This window comes from Falco peregrinus, chromosome 1 (assembly GCF_023634155.1).
Source record: "Falco peregrinus isolate bFalPer1 chromosome 1, bFalPer1.pri, whole genome shotgun sequence".
NCBI lineage: Eukaryota > Metazoa > Chordata > Aves > Falconiformes > Falconidae > Falco > Falco peregrinus.
This window is the reverse complement of record NC_073721.1, coordinates 4,456,513-4,473,535: the sequence shown is the minus strand read 5'-3', so window position 1 is coordinate 4,473,535 and position 17,023 is coordinate 4,456,513. Positions and strand designations below refer to the sequence as shown.

General features: G+C 53.3%; 1 protein-coding gene across 2 annotated transcripts in view; it reads right to left on the bottom strand.

Moving 5' to 3' along the window:
• The window catches only part of FAM53B (family with sequence similarity 53 member B), a 54,197-nt gene that overhangs the window by 15,115 nt on the left and 22,059 nt on the right, over window positions 1-17,023 (bottom strand). For both annotated transcript variants that reach the window (XM_055793769.1, XM_055793770.1), the window contains exons 3-4: window positions 16,817-16,868; window positions 7,867-8,591 (exon numbers count right to left, since the gene is read on the bottom strand). In XM_055793769.1, coding sequence (XP_055649744.1) covers window positions 7,867-8,591; window positions 16,817-16,868 — 777 coding nt within the window. The remainder of the gene's footprint in view (window positions 1-7,866; window positions 8,592-16,816; window positions 16,869-17,023) is intronic.

The following is a 17,023-nucleotide window of genomic DNA, read 5'->3' as shown; positions in this document are numbered from 1 at the left end:
CATCCTCCAGGGCTAACCTGGCTTGGGGTTAGAGCTGCAGGGAACACGGCTGGGGCCAAGCACACACATAGATAGATAATATTTTTTTTATATATGTGTATATATATAAATGATTCATTTTTTAAAAAAACAAACAACTGTTTAAAGGAGAGCTGTGTTTGGAAATGTGTTAAGACAAACGAAAACCTCCCAATAACAACCATATCATAATTTTACGAGGCAGGAAACAGAAGGGGCAAGAGATAGCGAGGGCTCGTTTCGCCATTGCCAGGGATGACTGCAAATTCTTTCAGGGCGGCTGTCGCTGGTGTGACAGACATCTTCTGTCTCCCTCGCGGCTCCCCAGAGAGCTGTGTGAAGGAAAGCAATCTGCTCAGCCAGCACACGCACGCCAGCACCAGGGCTGGCCCATGGCTCGGCTTCCCGTAGATGACTCAGACAAGCCACCAAACCCAGCGTTCATACTGCCGCGAGGCATCTCGGCACACACCACCCCAAATCCTGCGGGAAACGCTGCCACAGAGATGCCAGAAAGCGGTGGACACAGAGGTGGGAGATGGCAAGTGCCCAGCTCAACACACAGCAAGGTGCCCTTTGGAGAAGAGTTGCACCAGACCATGGGAGAGGAAAACCAAGCAGGTGTCTTTTCAACACACAGCATCTCTGGCAGACTCTTGTTTTGTTGAGAAAATCCGTTTTTCTCACCTAATACATCCAGCCAGACTCTCCTAGTGCCTTGAAAAGGGTGAAGCCACCCATTCCTGCCGAAACCAGCCCAGCTGGGAGGACAGCTGGGGCCCAAGCCACCTCCCGTCACCCTTGCAACACGGCTCATCTCCCAGATTTTTTAGGTGCAACCACACCAGAAAAAGAAAAGCAGCTTTTTGAGAAACCTCCCAATTAATGGAAAAATCGGATCCCCACCATTTCTAATCACAACCTGCCGGTACAGGCACGGTCCCCCGAGCCGCGAGACCGAAAGCACTGCGCCGAGGAAGGAGAGCAAGGAGATTAATTAACAGGCTGTCAGAACTGCTGGGATGTCGGGGCTTGGATGTTGTCCTCCCTGGGCTGCTGTCTCATGTGGAAAGGGGTTACAAAAGCTGACGCTGGAAAGCACGCCCAAGCCGTGCACTGAAACAGGAGGATGGTGATGTCCTCGGCTTACAGGGCGCAAGGGTGGTCAGAGATGCCAGGCAGCTCCCCCGGTACCCAAACCCTCCTTGCTCGGGGTGAGGAATTAGAAACCGGCTGCTTTGCACCTCACCTGCCTCGGGATGCTGGGGATGATGAAATGACACATCATCGTCACCCACTCGCTTGAGTATGACCCACTGGGTTTACTGCCAGTTCAAAGGCAAAATGGCACAAAGCGGAGCGTTGGTGTGTCCTTAGGAAGAGCAGAAGGATTCTCATGGTGCTGTGGCTTTTAAAAACTGTTGCTATTTCAACAATAACTGTGTTCATGGTTTGGTTTCTGCCCAAAGCTGAAGCCTCTCCGCTTCAGTGCTGTATCAGTAAATAAGAAGGGGAGTGATACGGGCTCACCTCCCCTTTCCAAGCTATGGGAATCGCAGAGAGAAAAGACAAAACCAGGATTTTGAGGAATTAAAGGCAATGTTTTCCCAAGTATTTTCCCTCCCAGCAGAACTTTTAACATTTAGGTCTCTTTCTTAATTAGCCCAGTCATGTGGCCATGTAATTGCTTCCAGGAGTGGCTCCCTCCCCTCCTGCCTGGCCTAAATATCCCTCCTGGTATGAAGAAAACATTTCTTTCAGGTCAAATTATTTTTATTTTGATTATGGTACTGGGTTTCAGGCCTATAAACACATGTGGTTACCAGCAAAGCAAAAAAATTAACCAATCCGCTGCCGGAGTCAGATGCTGCTCAGCACCCAGCACCCCGAGCCCGGTCCCCAGCTCTGCTGTTAGCCCCCGGGGACTCACAGTGTGCTTCGTGCCTCAGTTTCCCCATCTGCAAAGTGAAGGCTCTGAGGTCTACTGGAAAGCCCAGTTTGGACACTGGGTTTCCTTTGCTTTGGATCACGAAGACCCCCGCACGCAGCCGTTCATACCCCGTGTAAAGCCAGCGCAGGGGACATGTGCAGCCACACGGACACTTTGCCATTATTTCAGCCTCCATCTGAAATCACCTGACTTTCCAGTCTCGTTCCTAGAGAGGCACTAAAAGCAGCCTGGGGGAAGACACAAACGTGCAGGGTTTTCTCAAGCACACTTATCCCCCACCTCCTAACTGCCCACCAGGAATTAGTTGGTCTCCACGGCATTCCCGTGCCGGGGAGGGCTCTGACCGTGCCCCACGCCCCGAAAGCCCGCCCCACCAAAGGCAAGAATGCTCACCAGAACTTGCCTAATCCTGCTCGTCCCTCTGTGCCAGTCCTCCCACGCGGCGAGCAGCCTGCCAGCGCTGCTTTTCATAACCGAATAGCTCAGCCAGCCCTGGCCCTTGCACGGCTCCTGGCTTCGCTTTCCTCCCCCCCTGCTCCAGCCCTGCCGCCCCAAGCCCGGCAGCGCGTCCCTGCTGTGGGACCCGGCTGGGTTTCCTCCCAGGAGACCAGGGATGCTCCACAGGACATGCCTTGGGCTGGATCCCAGTTGTGGATCCTTGGCGGCGGCGGCGGTGCTAGCAACTGCCGGGCGTTCGGCAGCAGCCTCGGCCACCCAGCCTGGACCAGTGGGCAAGCAGGGATGGGAGAGGGGGTGCCCATCACCCTGGCTGCCACCCGCGCTGGGGGAGGTGCTGCACCCAGCAATCCCTTTCCCATCCCCGCAGTGCTTGTGTGTCACAGCACAGGGCTCTGGGACCCTTGCTGTACGGTACCAGTCCTTGCAGAGGATGAACCACCCCGACAACTATTCTCGTCTAAACCTGAGGGTAACACAGGCTGCTCAGGTGTTGCTTTCTCGCTTTGGGAGGATTTTTTGATGTGGAGGACAGCAGCCAAAGAAAACACAACTGTTCCTCAAGATGAAGGTTTTCCAGGAATACGGAAGCTGCTTACAGCCATACAAATGATTAGATTTTTGTCATCCTTGGGCCACCCGCCCATGCCAGGGCCATGGCTATCCAAATTATAAATGTGTACCTGGGCTCGGCATCCACCGGAGGGAAAGGGAAGCTCCTCTGACCCCCTGGGATCTCCTCAGCCAAGGCCTTTGTTTCCCAGCTGACAAACCCTCCCCCCGGTCTGATGTGATGGAGAAGCTGGCTTTGCCTCACAGCATCCTCGGAGAGCAAGGACGGTGGGAGCTGTGCCGGGGGTGCTGGTGCTGGTGCCAGTCTCTGGTACCCTGTGGGCAGGGCCACCAAGAACCCCCCACGGTGGAATATTTTGGTCAGCTTTGCCATCTGATACAGCTGAGTTTTGCAAAGCTTATGGGATAGGCTAAACCTAACTGCTGAAGCGCTCAGTTGGGCCTGCTGGGATAACGAAATTAGTTACCTCTGCCGTTGTAAGCCAGCAATTTCAGGCACATCTACTGCAAAGGAAATGCTTATGTGTGTGTCTTGCGTCTCTGGGTGAAGGTGTCCATCCCTGTCCTCCAGGAGCCTCACTGGAGCAGCTGAAGGCGGGAGATGCTGGGAAACACTGGGCCAGCCCATCCATGAGCTCTGCTTCAAGCCTCCAGGTCCTGCTGCCTCCCCATCGCGTCCCCTGTCCCACACAGGGCAGGGATGTGAGGTGGGGAAGGACTGAGGGAGCCGAGAACTGCACTGTCTGTGGCTCCTCGCCCACCATCCTGGCTTTGTACCACCCTTCAGACCTTCTCTTCCCAAAAGGCGGAAACCAGAGCCCGGACACTCTCCTTTCCCTATCCACTGCATGAACCTTCTACACCAGCAGAGAAAGCACCTGCAGGCAGCCTTCCCGGAGCCGGTGACCTCCTGCACAGACCCCAGGCAGCACCAGGAGTGCTGTGGGGAGAGGTCCTGCACCTCTCTCCTGCCAAACAGCTCCTGCCACACAGCCCACAGCCCTTCTCCTGAAATTCGATTACCAAACACAGCTGCTCCGGGGACATGCCGCGGCTTTTAGCACCCTGGTTATTTCGTAACCGCGAGCATTTGTTCGCGCCGTCCCCGCTTCTCAGCCCGTTTCCATTTGCTGCTTCACTTCCACGTTTCCACTGGCGGCTGAAAATCATGAAGCTTATTTCAGACGAACCTGGCATGTGGGATTTAAGAAAGGCTTGCAAATGGTTAGGGATTTGCAGAAGAGGTGACACCTCGAGGCTGCTGAGGGAGGGTCTAGCCCTTGCAGGGACAGAAATCAAGAACCCATTGGGAGCACACGGTCTGTGGGAGCCAGTGACCCAGCTTACGGTGGTGCAGAGCGGTTTCCCGGCAGGATCCAAGCCTGCAGTGCTCCCTGAGGATGCTCCAGGAGGGCAATCTGCCAGGTCTCGCTGTGCCTTTATCCTCCTAAACCTGGGTCTTAGACGGGTTCGTGTCAGTCTTTCTTTACCCATGTATTAGCTCCTAATACACAAGTCCGACACACACGTCTGACAGCCAGATGCTGAGATTTGTTAAATCCTTTAGCCGCATCCTTACCCGTGCTGGGGGCACTCCTATCCTGACCAGGGTCCCCGTTGTGTGGCCATGGGATGGAGAGCCGTCCAACGCAGCAGCCGGGTAGGGACTTGGCGGTCAGGGCTGCCCTTGTCTGGACTCTGTGCTTTGCTGGGGCCAAGGCCAACCCACAGAGGTGGGCTCAGAGGTGCAGGATGCGATCCCAGCCTGTGGTTCACTTCCTCAGAGCAGGGACCAAGCCAAGCATGCAGCCATGCTGTGCCTGTGAAGCCTCGCACAGACCTTGGCAGGGACCTGGAAGGGCTTGAGATGAGCTACAGCAGGTGCTGAACTCCCAGTGGGCACCAAGGGAGCCGGGAAGGAGCACCCATGGGCTCGCAAGGCTGGAAGAACAGCTACAAAAGGAGGCTTCCCAAGCCCTGGCACAAGCCTTTTATTCCCCAAAGCCTGCAGAGTGGAGCACTGGCAGGAAAACAGCTGGACACAATGTCCCATCTGCTCAGTGCTGGGCTGGGGCTGCATCCCCGCCAGCGGGGTCCATCTGGGGGTCTGCCCTACCTGCCCCACCACCTCCATGCCCTTCATTGGCAAAGGCTGGCAATTAAAGAGCAGAAAATCACAAGGAGCCTTTGGAAACAAAAAAAGGCAAAAAAAAAAAAAAAAAAAAAAAAAAAGGCCTCATTGGCATTTGCAAGGATAAACTCATTAATTCTTTTAATGAGGGATCAAAGCCTCGGAGCCTGCCATGGCTGTTCCCTCGAGGAGATCGCTCCCCGCTCCTCCATGCTCCCCCTTGGTGCCCCGGCGAGCCGGCCCAGCATGAAGTATGAGCAAAGAAGAGCAGATGACTTCTGCTCTGCCCTCCCAGAGCTTCTGAAACGCTCATCTTGCCACGGCGCGAGCACCGCTCGGAGACGGTGACCATTGCGCAGGCTCTCAGAACCGCCAGGCGAACGAAACCAGTCCCATCCCTTTGATCTCTTCCCTTTGTTCCGCAGCGAGAACTCCAGCAGATGCAGGCGGGGCACGCGTGTGTCATACCTCGCAATGCACTCCATGTTTTTGACTCATCCCAAAAGGTCTTGATAATCACTCCTGAGGTGCTGAGCAGCTTGTCCAGAGGGATACGATGGGAATGTCCAGCCTTGCAAGACCAAACCACTGGCCACAGCAGGCAGACACCCCAGTGGGCAACCAAACCAAGGTACCTGCTGGCACGGGCACAACCGGCTCCGCATGCACGGGTATCGCCTTGGGTTTTGTTAGCTGCGTGCCCACGCAACCGCGCGTGCTACTGCCACGTCTCTATGCCGAATTGCCCTGATGCAACGAGACCCAGTGACACGCAGACACGGCCCTTTGCAGGGCTCCTCATCAACCTTGGCACACATGCCTGCATGCGTACGCAAACCCCCCCGAGAAGTATAAACGCAAGTCACGCTTTGCATTTCCAAATGCAGACCCCACACACGCCGTCAGAGGCAATGCGGATGAGCATTCCCCTGGCCGCTGCAGGCACGCAGAAAGAGGAGCAGCCCATTTCCCAGCCCCGGCACGCGAGCTTGGGGCCGCATCCTTCCCCCTCTTTCCCTGGCTGCTCCACACCGTGGGCTTTCAGCCTGGTCAGCCCTTTGCCCACAGCTGTGGACCTCCTCCCACACCAGTGGGTTATTAACGGAGACTCGAGAAAGCTGTGTTTGTCAGCGTGCGGCGGCAAAGGCAGTTTTAACATGCTGGTTTTGAAGCGAGGAACCACTTTGTTTTCTGGTTTTGAGGCAATCTGGGTCTTTTGCAGGCTTTGGTTTGCTGGGAAACTCCCACGTGGGCTGGCGGGACACCCTGCATCACAGGTACAGGTCAAGCAATGAGTAGGGAGAGGATCAGGAGGGGGCAACTGTGCTAATCCAACCTGTGGCCACCGAAATATAACACGCATAAGTTGGTTTTACTGCCCATCCAGCTCATTAGCTAATAAAAAAGCTTAGTGTACTAGATGCTGCTGGTGTGGTTTATCAAAAGACGAGAGCGACCCTCCAACCCTCGTATTTTTCCCCTGCTATCACCCAAATATGTGATTTCCTCATCCTTTTTACCCTCCAAGCTCCTCTGGAGAAGGAAAAGCTAAACTCTTCCTCCAACTCCACCACACGCCTTCAAACACCCCCTGTGCTGCCAAGCATGAAACGCCATAAAATATCATGTTCTTGTAAGTGGGGAAAACACATGTACAGTGTCGGATGCCACCCCAAGGGGAGAACCCCCACGGCTGTTTCTCCACCCCGCTGATGAATAGCTGCCAGCAGTTTCCCTGTGAGCAAGGGGCTGCCTTGCACCGGGCGGACTCGCTGGCCGCAGCTGTACAAGGAAAATCAGGACAGATGCTCCCGACACGGGATGAAGCGCCGCAGCACCGCACACCAGCCGACGGCATCAAACTGAAACCACAGGGGAAGATCTCTGGCCAGCAGAAGGTGACAGCCCACCCCAGGAGGTGCCCAGGGCAAACCCCCCCCGCTCCCACAGCGGGAGCCTTCAGGTACCCCGTTATCTCCATCCCACACAGAGCTGGTGGTGTCATTGACTTGACGGCTATACATTATCGATGTGGGAAATGCTGACTCATGAAACTGCAGAAAAAGAAATGTTAGGAGTGAGAAACGGGAACGCTGCTCACGCAGCCTCTCGCTTTGGCTCTCATTAACGCCCAGTCACCCGGTCCTGCCGCGAGAGGACTTGGGAGCAAAATCCTCCCCGATCTACATCCCAAATCTGTTACCTGGCTTCGTGTGGCAGGCTGAAGAGGGAGGTTGTGCTCTGTGTTTGCAACTGAAAATGAAACACGGTAACGTCTCCAGAGTGGAAAATTACAGATGCTAAGAGCAAGTAAAGCCCATGGTGGTACGAATTCAACCCCTGACGAAGCCAGGGCTAGGTGCCTCGGGGTGCTGACTTCAGCAGGGCAGGGGCTCCTCTCCTGAGCTCAGAAATGAGCTCAAAAAAACCCCCGCAAAACGTATTTCTGCTGGAAAAGCGTGCCAGGAGGAACCGATGACATGGTGGAACTTGGCGCGCAAAAATCACCGCAGAACAGAAACGTGGGAATTTAGTAAAGAAATCCATTTGGAGGGGAATGGGCATTCTGCTCACGCAGAAGGATGCACCTCCCCGTAACAGCCGTGTCACTCTGCGTGCCGCAGACCCGCCTCGGGAGGATGCCGAAGGGTTTTTAGCGAAGCACAGAGAACACCACCACCTCACTGCCGAGCCGCGCCTGCAGGGCCCTCGCGGGGCTGGCCCCGCCGCAACTTACCTGGGTCATCTTGGCGAGATCCAGCGAGGGCCTCTGCTCCTGAACCTCCTCCGGTCTCCGCCGCTTCACCCCGACCTTTTTGTCGTTCAGGACGCAGGGCTGCGAGCGGCTTCGGGAGAGCCCGCCGGCCCGTCGCCCCAGCTCCGGCGTGGAGGCGGGCGTGCTGCTTGCCGAGGGCGGGCAGTACTCCGAGGAGGAGAAGCGGTCGTGCGAGCAGGAGAGGGACCTCTGCATGTCCACCCGCTCTCCTCCGTGCCCGCCGGTGGCCGGTTTCCTCGGCTGGCACCCCAGCCGGTTGCTGAGGGCGGGATGCTCGCAGGAGAGGGGGTTGGACCGTGATGGCAGGCTGAAGCTCGAACTCCTCTGCATGGTGGCAAAGCCGTTGGAATAGCGTTGCACGCTCCCCCCACTATAACACCGCCGTTTCTCCACCGGGGTCCAAACCTTCGAGCCTAAGGGTCTCCACGAGGTCCCGCAGCTGGACATTTCATCGGAAAACGAGAGCGAGCGGCACTGGCGCTTGCTGGGGGGGGCTGAGGGGTTGCTGTGGGGGTCGCTGAGGCTGAGGTCTTTGATCAGGTTGGTGACAGAGCAGGTGCTAGCCGTCTCCCTCGGCCAGCGCGAGCCCTCCTCGCCCTTGTCCGACAAGCAGTCCCAGATGCTGGCGCCCGGCTGCTCGAGCTGGAGTGGACATTTCCTGCTGAGATCTCTCCATCTGTCATTTTCTGGTTCAGAAAGAAGAAAAAAAACACCCAAAAAACAACACACATGCACAGGCATTAGCATTAATTAATTCTGCGATTCGCTTTCTATGTCCATAAACAAAAAGAGTAGCATATGGGATGTATTCCAGTACAAATTAATTAACTCTTGGAATATAGCTTTCCGAACTGCCAACAGAGCGGCTGCTGCGGTGTACACGGAGAGAGAGACAAAATTACAATTGCAGCAGGAACAGAACTGCTAGAAGAAGGCAAAAACATGCCTTTGCATATCCGGATCGCACTGGCTAAGTGAGATTCAGCAGCATAAAATGGTGCGGCCATTGCCTCATCTCTGTGCTAAGTCATGTCTCAGATCCATGCGGCTGGTCCTGGGCTCCACAATCAGTAATTGCCTAAGAGATGCACAAAAACTGGAAGTGAAGAGCACAACGGTGTAGCAGCACTGGGGTGAGATAGACCTCAGGAGACAAAACCCCAGACAGGAGATGAGAGAGCGGTTGGGATGGTCCTAACAGAAAGGGGAGTGCTCCCTGGGCACCCAGCTGCCTGCCTGTGGTAGCACAGAAATCCCAACAATTTCCCCAAAAAAGTCATCAAAGCCTACGGGAAACCAAAAGCCATCCTGATACCCGTTGGGTTGTCCCGCTCTCAGCCGCTGCTAAAGTGTTGCTCCAATGAAACCCACTTATCCCCACCGAGGCTCTGAGCACCCCTCCCACACCAACCCAAAGATAACAAAAGCGGGGGCACATAATTAGCTGTGAGATGGCTGATGCTGTCACAAATGCACAATAAACCTCCAGCAGTTCTTTGCAAGACGCTGTTCGTAGGCTCCTGTTGTGAGGCTCATCAGCCGTCTCCCCTCCAGCTCCCCAAGCTGGGCACCCGGGTGCTCTGGCCCAGGGGCCCCCTGCCCGGTTACCCACACGGAGCAGGAAGGTGCTGCAGAAACCTGGGCAACCCGGGCTTAGCGTCTCCTCGGGGCTGCCATGAAAATCCCAGGAGTACCCAGCACAGCCAGCTGTCCGCATTTCTATAACAAACCTAATGCTGAAGCATTTATTTAAAGGGATAAATCACTTCACAGGTTCACTTTTGTAAAAAAAACAAACAACAAACAAACCAAAAAAACCCACACACTTTTTTTAACATTTTCTCCCTGTTTCATTCAGCTTGTTTACACCAGAGTTTGTTCCTCCTGCAAATTTGGCTTGCATTGACAGTCTTCCAGCGCAGCACAGCAAAAGGTGGTGGAGACCTGCTGCAGGGTTTTGGGGCCAGCATAAAGACACTATTTATCAGACGGGTTTTGCAGTGACTGGGTAAAGCTCTGAGAAACTTGCACCTCCAGAAGCCACGTGGCTACGGGCAGCTCCGCATAGGAAGCCTGCAAACCCGGCTACAGCTGGGTTCAGAAATCCCACTGATGACCGTGTCAAAAGAGGATTAAGGGCGATGATCTCATTCCCACACATGGTCTTGCTGACCAGAACAGAAAAAAAGCAAAGCATCATCAAGGTCTGGCTCCCTGGTGCAGGCGAGCGGGGCTCTCTGCAGACACGCCGCTGACGCTCAACAGGAAAACCATGGTAGGACAACCCCATCGGCTGCTGCAATGGAAAAAAGTAATCACCCAACAGACTTTCTCCGGTGACTGTTTTTGTCGTCGGCTGCTGCTGCAAACAAAGGCAAACCGTGCTAGCTAACCGTCGCTGCGAAGTTTCGTATGATCGTATCTAAATCTTGCGATATTTCGGAGGGGGTTTGGGGTTTTTCCACTCTGGCAACTGAAGGATGAATCGAAAGCGGTACCCAGCCCACAAGCTGTAGGTACCAACCTGAGAGGGAAGATGCAACGGTGCAGAACGCTTCCGAACAAGGCTCGGTTTCAAGTCAGGAGGTCAGATTTGGGGCCCCTTACACCACTCTTGGCCAGTTTTCCCATTTCTCCCTGCCACCGTAACAGCTCCAGCCACAAACAGCCTGGCTCTGCCCTCAATAACCGCACGGCATTTTAACTGTTGCTGCCCTCATTTTAATAAACACAATGAAAAGGGAGAAATCTGTGCTAAACAACTACATCTATGTTTAGATCTTTATTATTTTCCCTCTGTATTCTCCTGCCAGCAGAGAGATTTCTTGGGTCAGGTCAGCAGACAAAAGAAACAGAAATAGAAGCCGATTTTTCATGGCAAGCTGCCACGATCCTCTGGCCGGAGACGTCACGCTGTACAAAAGGCCTTGGTGAGGAGGATACGGGACACCTTCCTCTTTCACCCCTGCTTTGGCACAAACAGCTATAAATCTTCCAAACCTTGCAAAGCAAACGGTAATTACGCCGTTATCCCCAGCGCTAGCTTGGGGTTATTTGCTTCTCCCCTGGCCCCGCGGGAGCTGATTTGCTGGCAGGGCAGGGAGGGGACCCTGGCACAGCTTGTCCCCCCCGCTCCCCGAGCACCACTGATGGGTCCCAAAACACCGGGTGACCCAGAAAATGTTTTTTTCAGCGCAAACAGAAAACTGTTCGCCCCTAAACAACCTGGAAATGGGGTAGACTAAGGGCTGAGGGTGGAAGTAAAGAACTCAGGAAAGCCTTATTGAGGAAAAGCGGCTGGTTTTCTGTTCAGTTTTTTAGGGCTAAGATTCACATCCTGAGCGTGCTGATAATGATAATTGCAGTGGAGCCATTAATACTGCTGCACTTAAGCATGTATTAATTCTCTTAAATTATAAACCTCAGCCTGGTTTACCCTGAGGCATCAATTTGTTCCAGGATAAAACCCACCACGAGAAACCCTCAGCTTGCAAGTGAGCTGCTTTGCTGGAGAACTCTCCTTTGCCTATTGGAAAAAACCCAGAACATTTCCAACCAGAGCACGATGTAAGTGTGGCACGAGGGGCTCTTCTCCTGGTTAAAAGGGCCTTTCTTGGCTGTTAGCATTCTTGGATGAAATAGCACCTTTTTTTTCGATTTTAACTTAAAACTGCAAATACAAACACTTCAAGTCACTTGATGAGCACGTCCAGCAAATTTCTCTTGAGATGTTTCAATCTGCAAATCTGTATTTCCAGGGTGAGGCAACACAAAGTGAATTTTCTGGCATCTCTTTGGTTGTGAAATAGCTTTCCAGCTCCCAAGACACAGGGGGTTGTTATCAGCAGCCTGGGGAGGACTGAATTTCTCGTCCTGCCCTCTCTGGCCATGGCAGCAGGAGCCTGAACCCTCTTGCAAACCACGCACAAAGCAGTAAGAAATTCAGACAGGCAGAAAGCAACATTACATTCAAGTTACAGCTGCGGGCTCCCAAGCTACCCAGCCTCAGGGGACCCAAACCCAAACTATTTCTGCTTTCCAAAGCAAGGCTGCGATAGTTAGCTCCGATTTCAGCCCTGGAAAGGTCAGTCTGAGCCCCAGCTCCCACATCACCGCTCCAGCCTGCACGCCATCCCACCACCCTGGCTCTGGGACAGTTCGGTGGCAGAGCCTTGTCCCTGGGATGACAGGATGCAGCCCCGCCAGGGGTGCTCCAGGGGGGAGATATTGGGTGTCAAACAGCCGGAGCACTGGGGGTGTGGGAAGAGCAGCTGTCACTGCAAGCCACAGCATCTGCTCTCCGTGCAAGGCTAATGCCACACCAGCATGCACCGGCAGGACTCGCTGGGCTGGGCAAGCAGCAACACGCCCCAGCAAGCCCCAGCGTGTCCTGGCCCCTGGCTGCCAGGCCATCCTCACCTGGTTTATTTCCCCCCTCTCTCCAATTTTCAGAGACAAGCCAGAAGCCACCTGCATGTGAGCACAGCCCAACCCACCCTGGGATCGTCGGCAGCATGCTCAAACACGGTTGGCACCACTGGCTGTTCCTAAATTTCCTTTCGGGCAAAACCAAGACACTGACTTTGAAGAGTGAACGTGACCCCTTAACAGCATCCATCTGTTCTCCTGTGCAACCTCCACAGCACCAAAGAAGCCCAGTGATCCAGGGCACGAGGCACTCGCGGGCTGAAGTCACATCCCAAAATCAAGGAGCTGGGCGTCATCCTCCAAGCATCCCCGAGAGCTTTGCACAGCCCCGTGGAGAACAGGGACCATCCTCGGAGCATCTCAGCCAGGCTTCCAAATGCTGAGCTCCAGGTGTTGCAGGAGCAGTGCACGGCCACGCCAGGAACCTTGCAGCTTCGGGGTGGCCATGGGCTTTTTAAACGACTGCTGTGCTCCTCTGGTGACACAGAGTAAATTTTAATGACCATGCTCATAACCACCGAGAAGGGTGTAAAATGAAAACGCTGACACAACTTTTAACTACAGCGACACAAATGTGCTGCTATAATATTTTTACAGTTCTTTTTTATACATAATGCATGATCCTTCTGCTCAAGTTTCCTCTATGTTCCTTTCCCGTGAAATAATTTACATTAATACATAATTTATTATGGCAACTTGTAAAGCAATTACGGTTTTCAATCAATTTTGCTTCTCCTTTTTGGCAGATAAATCCTGTTTGGATCCTAACCCAAACATTTCTCTTCACACAGGTGCGCATCCAATTCCCTTGTTTTACATGTTGTTCAAGTCGAATTTCAGTCTCCTGGTCCCCGTGCACAGGGGGAAGGCAGCCTGCATTTTCCACTGCCCCCTGTTTATGTTCGAGAGATGATTTCTAAATGTGGAACAAATTTAATGGTTGTAATTAGCTGACGGCAGCGCCACGGAGCCTTCTCATTGGAGAAGTAAGATTAAAATCCGATGCGCGGAGCTGTGCTTCAATGGGAAACGAAAACAACAGCCCCCAAACCTACCGCTGGAGAATAAACACACCAGCGAGCTGCGGGCTCCTTGTGCCAACCATCCGCATGGGGGAGGGAAATTCCCCCTCTCGACGGCAAAGCGTGCCCTGCTCCTCAAGGCGATCCTCTGCCGAGGCGTCCCCGCGCCAGCTATGCCTTGCTGGCTTTCCCCGCACGGCTTTTCTCTTCGCGGGCTGACTGTGCTCGAACGCCCAACCAAGACGCTGCTCTACACTGGTGGCCTTTCCAAAGAAAAACCCGAAATCCCCGGAAATCCCAGTTCAGAAACAAGAGGCGCGTGAGCCCTGTGGGTGCTTTCAGGACGCGATCGAGGGGCATCACCCACTGTGGGCTGGTCTTTCTTCTGGCCCCTTTGCTTTCCTCTGCCACCCACACAGGGTGAAAAGCATCTTCCAGGTAAGAGGTGTGCAATGATGAGACCCAAGGCTGCAGCCCCCCCGGCACGCTCACCTCTTGGACCGGTGGCCTTGCCAAACCGCGCTGGTGGAGGAGCGTGCTGAAGGACAGACAAGCTGACCTCTGCCGCAGCACTCTCCAAGGCCAACTTCTGGGGGTGTTTTCCACGGGAAAAAGCAAACGACTGTTAATTTGAAAAGAGCACTTCACAGAGGATGTATGCAGGATCCATCCCCATGGGCTCAAACCCGTCCTCCTTCCTTTCACAGGCAGGGCTGTGCACGCAACGCCCAGCACTCCGGGACTCTGATCCTGCAGCCAAGGCGACTGCACTCCCCAGCACCATGTCACAGCCTCAATAAAACCCTGCCTGCAGCTTGCCTCAGAGATAATTTCTTGCTTACACAGAAATCAGGAGGCCACAGTTGCTGGCACGCACCCACTGAGGTTTTCATACAACACTGAACTAGTGCAGCCTCACGCTACCGACTTAGATGCTGAGTACTTCTTATATACCTGCTAGGGAAAGGCGAGGTGATGCCACCAATGCCTTGTTAAAATACTGTGAATTTTCATCTGCCATCCACCCAAAGACAGGAAAATTTCAACAGAGGAACTCAAAAGTAATGCCCCAACTTTCTACTACGCCACCTTATCTCTCTATCACAGTCACTGATATTTTCACTGGGGACATGTGATGGAGACTGCAGGAGAAGGAAAAGGAAAAAAGGAGGGACCCCCCCCACACACACACACATCTAACAACAGCAAAATTCTTAAAACTCCCAGGTGTTTCAAGGATCCACCAAGGAGAAGGGAAAAAAGAAAGTGTTATATTTATAATTTTAGGCACTTTTAGGCACCTTTAATCTTCCTCCCAGCAAAGGGCTATATAAAGATAAAACCCAATCCTTTTAGTAATATTCTCATCACACTGACAGAGGTATTTCTTACAAATCTAAAAATCAAAAGATTATTTTGGTTGCTTTGAGAAGTGGATCTAACATTGCATCATTTGACTTATCAAGTGTTTACATTGAGTTATATTCCAATCTACAACTGATTTTCAGGTTCGTGCAGTGTACACGGTATCCACATCCCGAAGGCATGCGCTCCAGTTTACTCTTTTTCCCCACGTCATGCCACAGGTGAGCAGGACCCCAGCCTTGCCACCTTGGGCCAGCTGGGTTTCTTGGTCATGCTGCGTTACGCACCCCTTGGAGCTTTGACTCAACTTCTTCCTTCTCCTTCCTGGAGATAAACGCTCCTGAGCCGACGCTTGTGGGAAGCTCCAGGGTTTGGATGATGCTTTCCCTGGCATCCTGGCCAAGGCTGGGCTTCCCTCTACCCCACTGTCCCATGGCCGCTGGGACCAGCCATGAGCTATCTTCCTGCCCAAAGCTGCCCTCGCCCCCAAAGCCAACCGGGAAGACCCTGTGCGAAGACCCTCAGCCTCTTCTGGCTAAAATCCCATAAAATTCAGCCAACTTCCCTCCACGCCCCCAACATCGTACATGGAACTATGAGCCTTTGCCTCTCACTGGCTGTGCTGCCAGTTCAAACGTCACTGTGCTTATTTAGCTCAGTGCTTTCCACCGACGGGGACCTGGCCCTTTGACCTGAAATATTCCCCCAGTTTTGCATTCGGTGCCACCATAACCATGGGACTTATTTAAAAAGTCAAGTAAGTTTTGACACCGGATTAGTCTGTGATTGTGGCCCACATGTGGAGGCACCAAGAAGAACGCTTGGGAAAGATGCCTAAAATTAAACCCAAGCCATCCGATGCCCTTGCATGCTGGAGAGATTGGCTCCTCTTGACTGGGCATGACGAAGACCATTGCATGGTAAGCTGTGGTCAAGGAGGTGACATTCAGTCCCCTCGGAAAGAGGGCAACTTGGCAGCCGAGGAAGACCAGCCCAGTGCTACAAAACTGCAGAAGGCTTTGTAAAAGCTCTTGAAGACAAGCTGCTTTTCAATTAGGTGTGGACTCTTCCTATCTGTTGAAGAGCCTGCCAGCGCCACAGTGCAAGACAAGACCATCCGACTGGGTTTCTTTGTTCCTCACTCACGTCTGACAGGCAGCAGAAAGGGAATGGGCTGCCTCTACCCCTTCTTGACTTTGAAGCTTGCAACTTTCATCTGAAAAAATCCAAATGCTTTCCATCTTCCCCCACCCACCCAATGACTGGAGTTATCAGAGAGCTTGGGAAATATCTCCTGTCAATGCATTTGCTTGGCTCCCATTAACGCTAATGAGTTGTGTCCATGAAGAAAAGGGGCAGCCTCTTTGTCTGCAAAGTATTGGCTTTCATAGCAAGTAGCTTGGCTCGAGTTTGACCTACGATTTTAATTGGGTTTTGAGACTTCGCCTGGTGACTGGCTCCCCCCTACAAAACCCAAAGAGCACAATATAACAGCACATCCTCCAGCACGATCGGGTTTTGCTTGCAAGCTCTGAGATAAAAGGGATTAAACATCCTATACCATGGCTATTGTCAAAGGTAAAAATAAGACATTCTCCTTATTTTTTGAGTTTTCCTTTGAGTTTTGAGTCCAAACACTTTGTTGCCAAGTGGCAGAACGTTTTAGTGATAATACTGATATTCCTTACTGGCATCGTGCAAACAGTCGAGAGCCGCAGTCACACGCTGGATACTCAAACACAGCCTCAGACCCAGAACGCTCATAATCTCAACTATAGGAGTTACTCTAAAAATAAGCAGATATCTCAAAGGGGAGGGGAAAGGAGAGAAGCAATTCACTCAGCAACAGCAACAGGGCAGCACAGCCCCCTCCGTGAAGGAGAGCGGCACGGGCATGATGGCCACCACTAGCGGGTGGTGGGCTGGGTGCCCCTCCGTCCCCGCTGTGTGGGGCAGCTGGGTGGCTGCCCACCCCACGGTCTGCAGCAGAGCATTTTTTGCAGACATCCAGCTAGTCCGGACGTCTTCCCACCCATCACTACAACGAAGCGGGAGCAGAGGTAGAGTAAATACGGACAGAAGTTTCTGTTACTTACCCATCACGCCACAAGAGAAGAGGGTAGGTCCTTGACTCATCTTTGGAGTGTGCTGCAAACAACCAGAAAAACTATTCACTTCTCGCAGACTTGACCGGGGCACCAGAAACCACCCTGCCTCCAGCCCTGGCAAAGCCACACGGCACCCAGCGGGAAGGAGAGCCTTGGGTGCCCACCACGGCCCCACTGCGGCAGGGACCAGGGGGG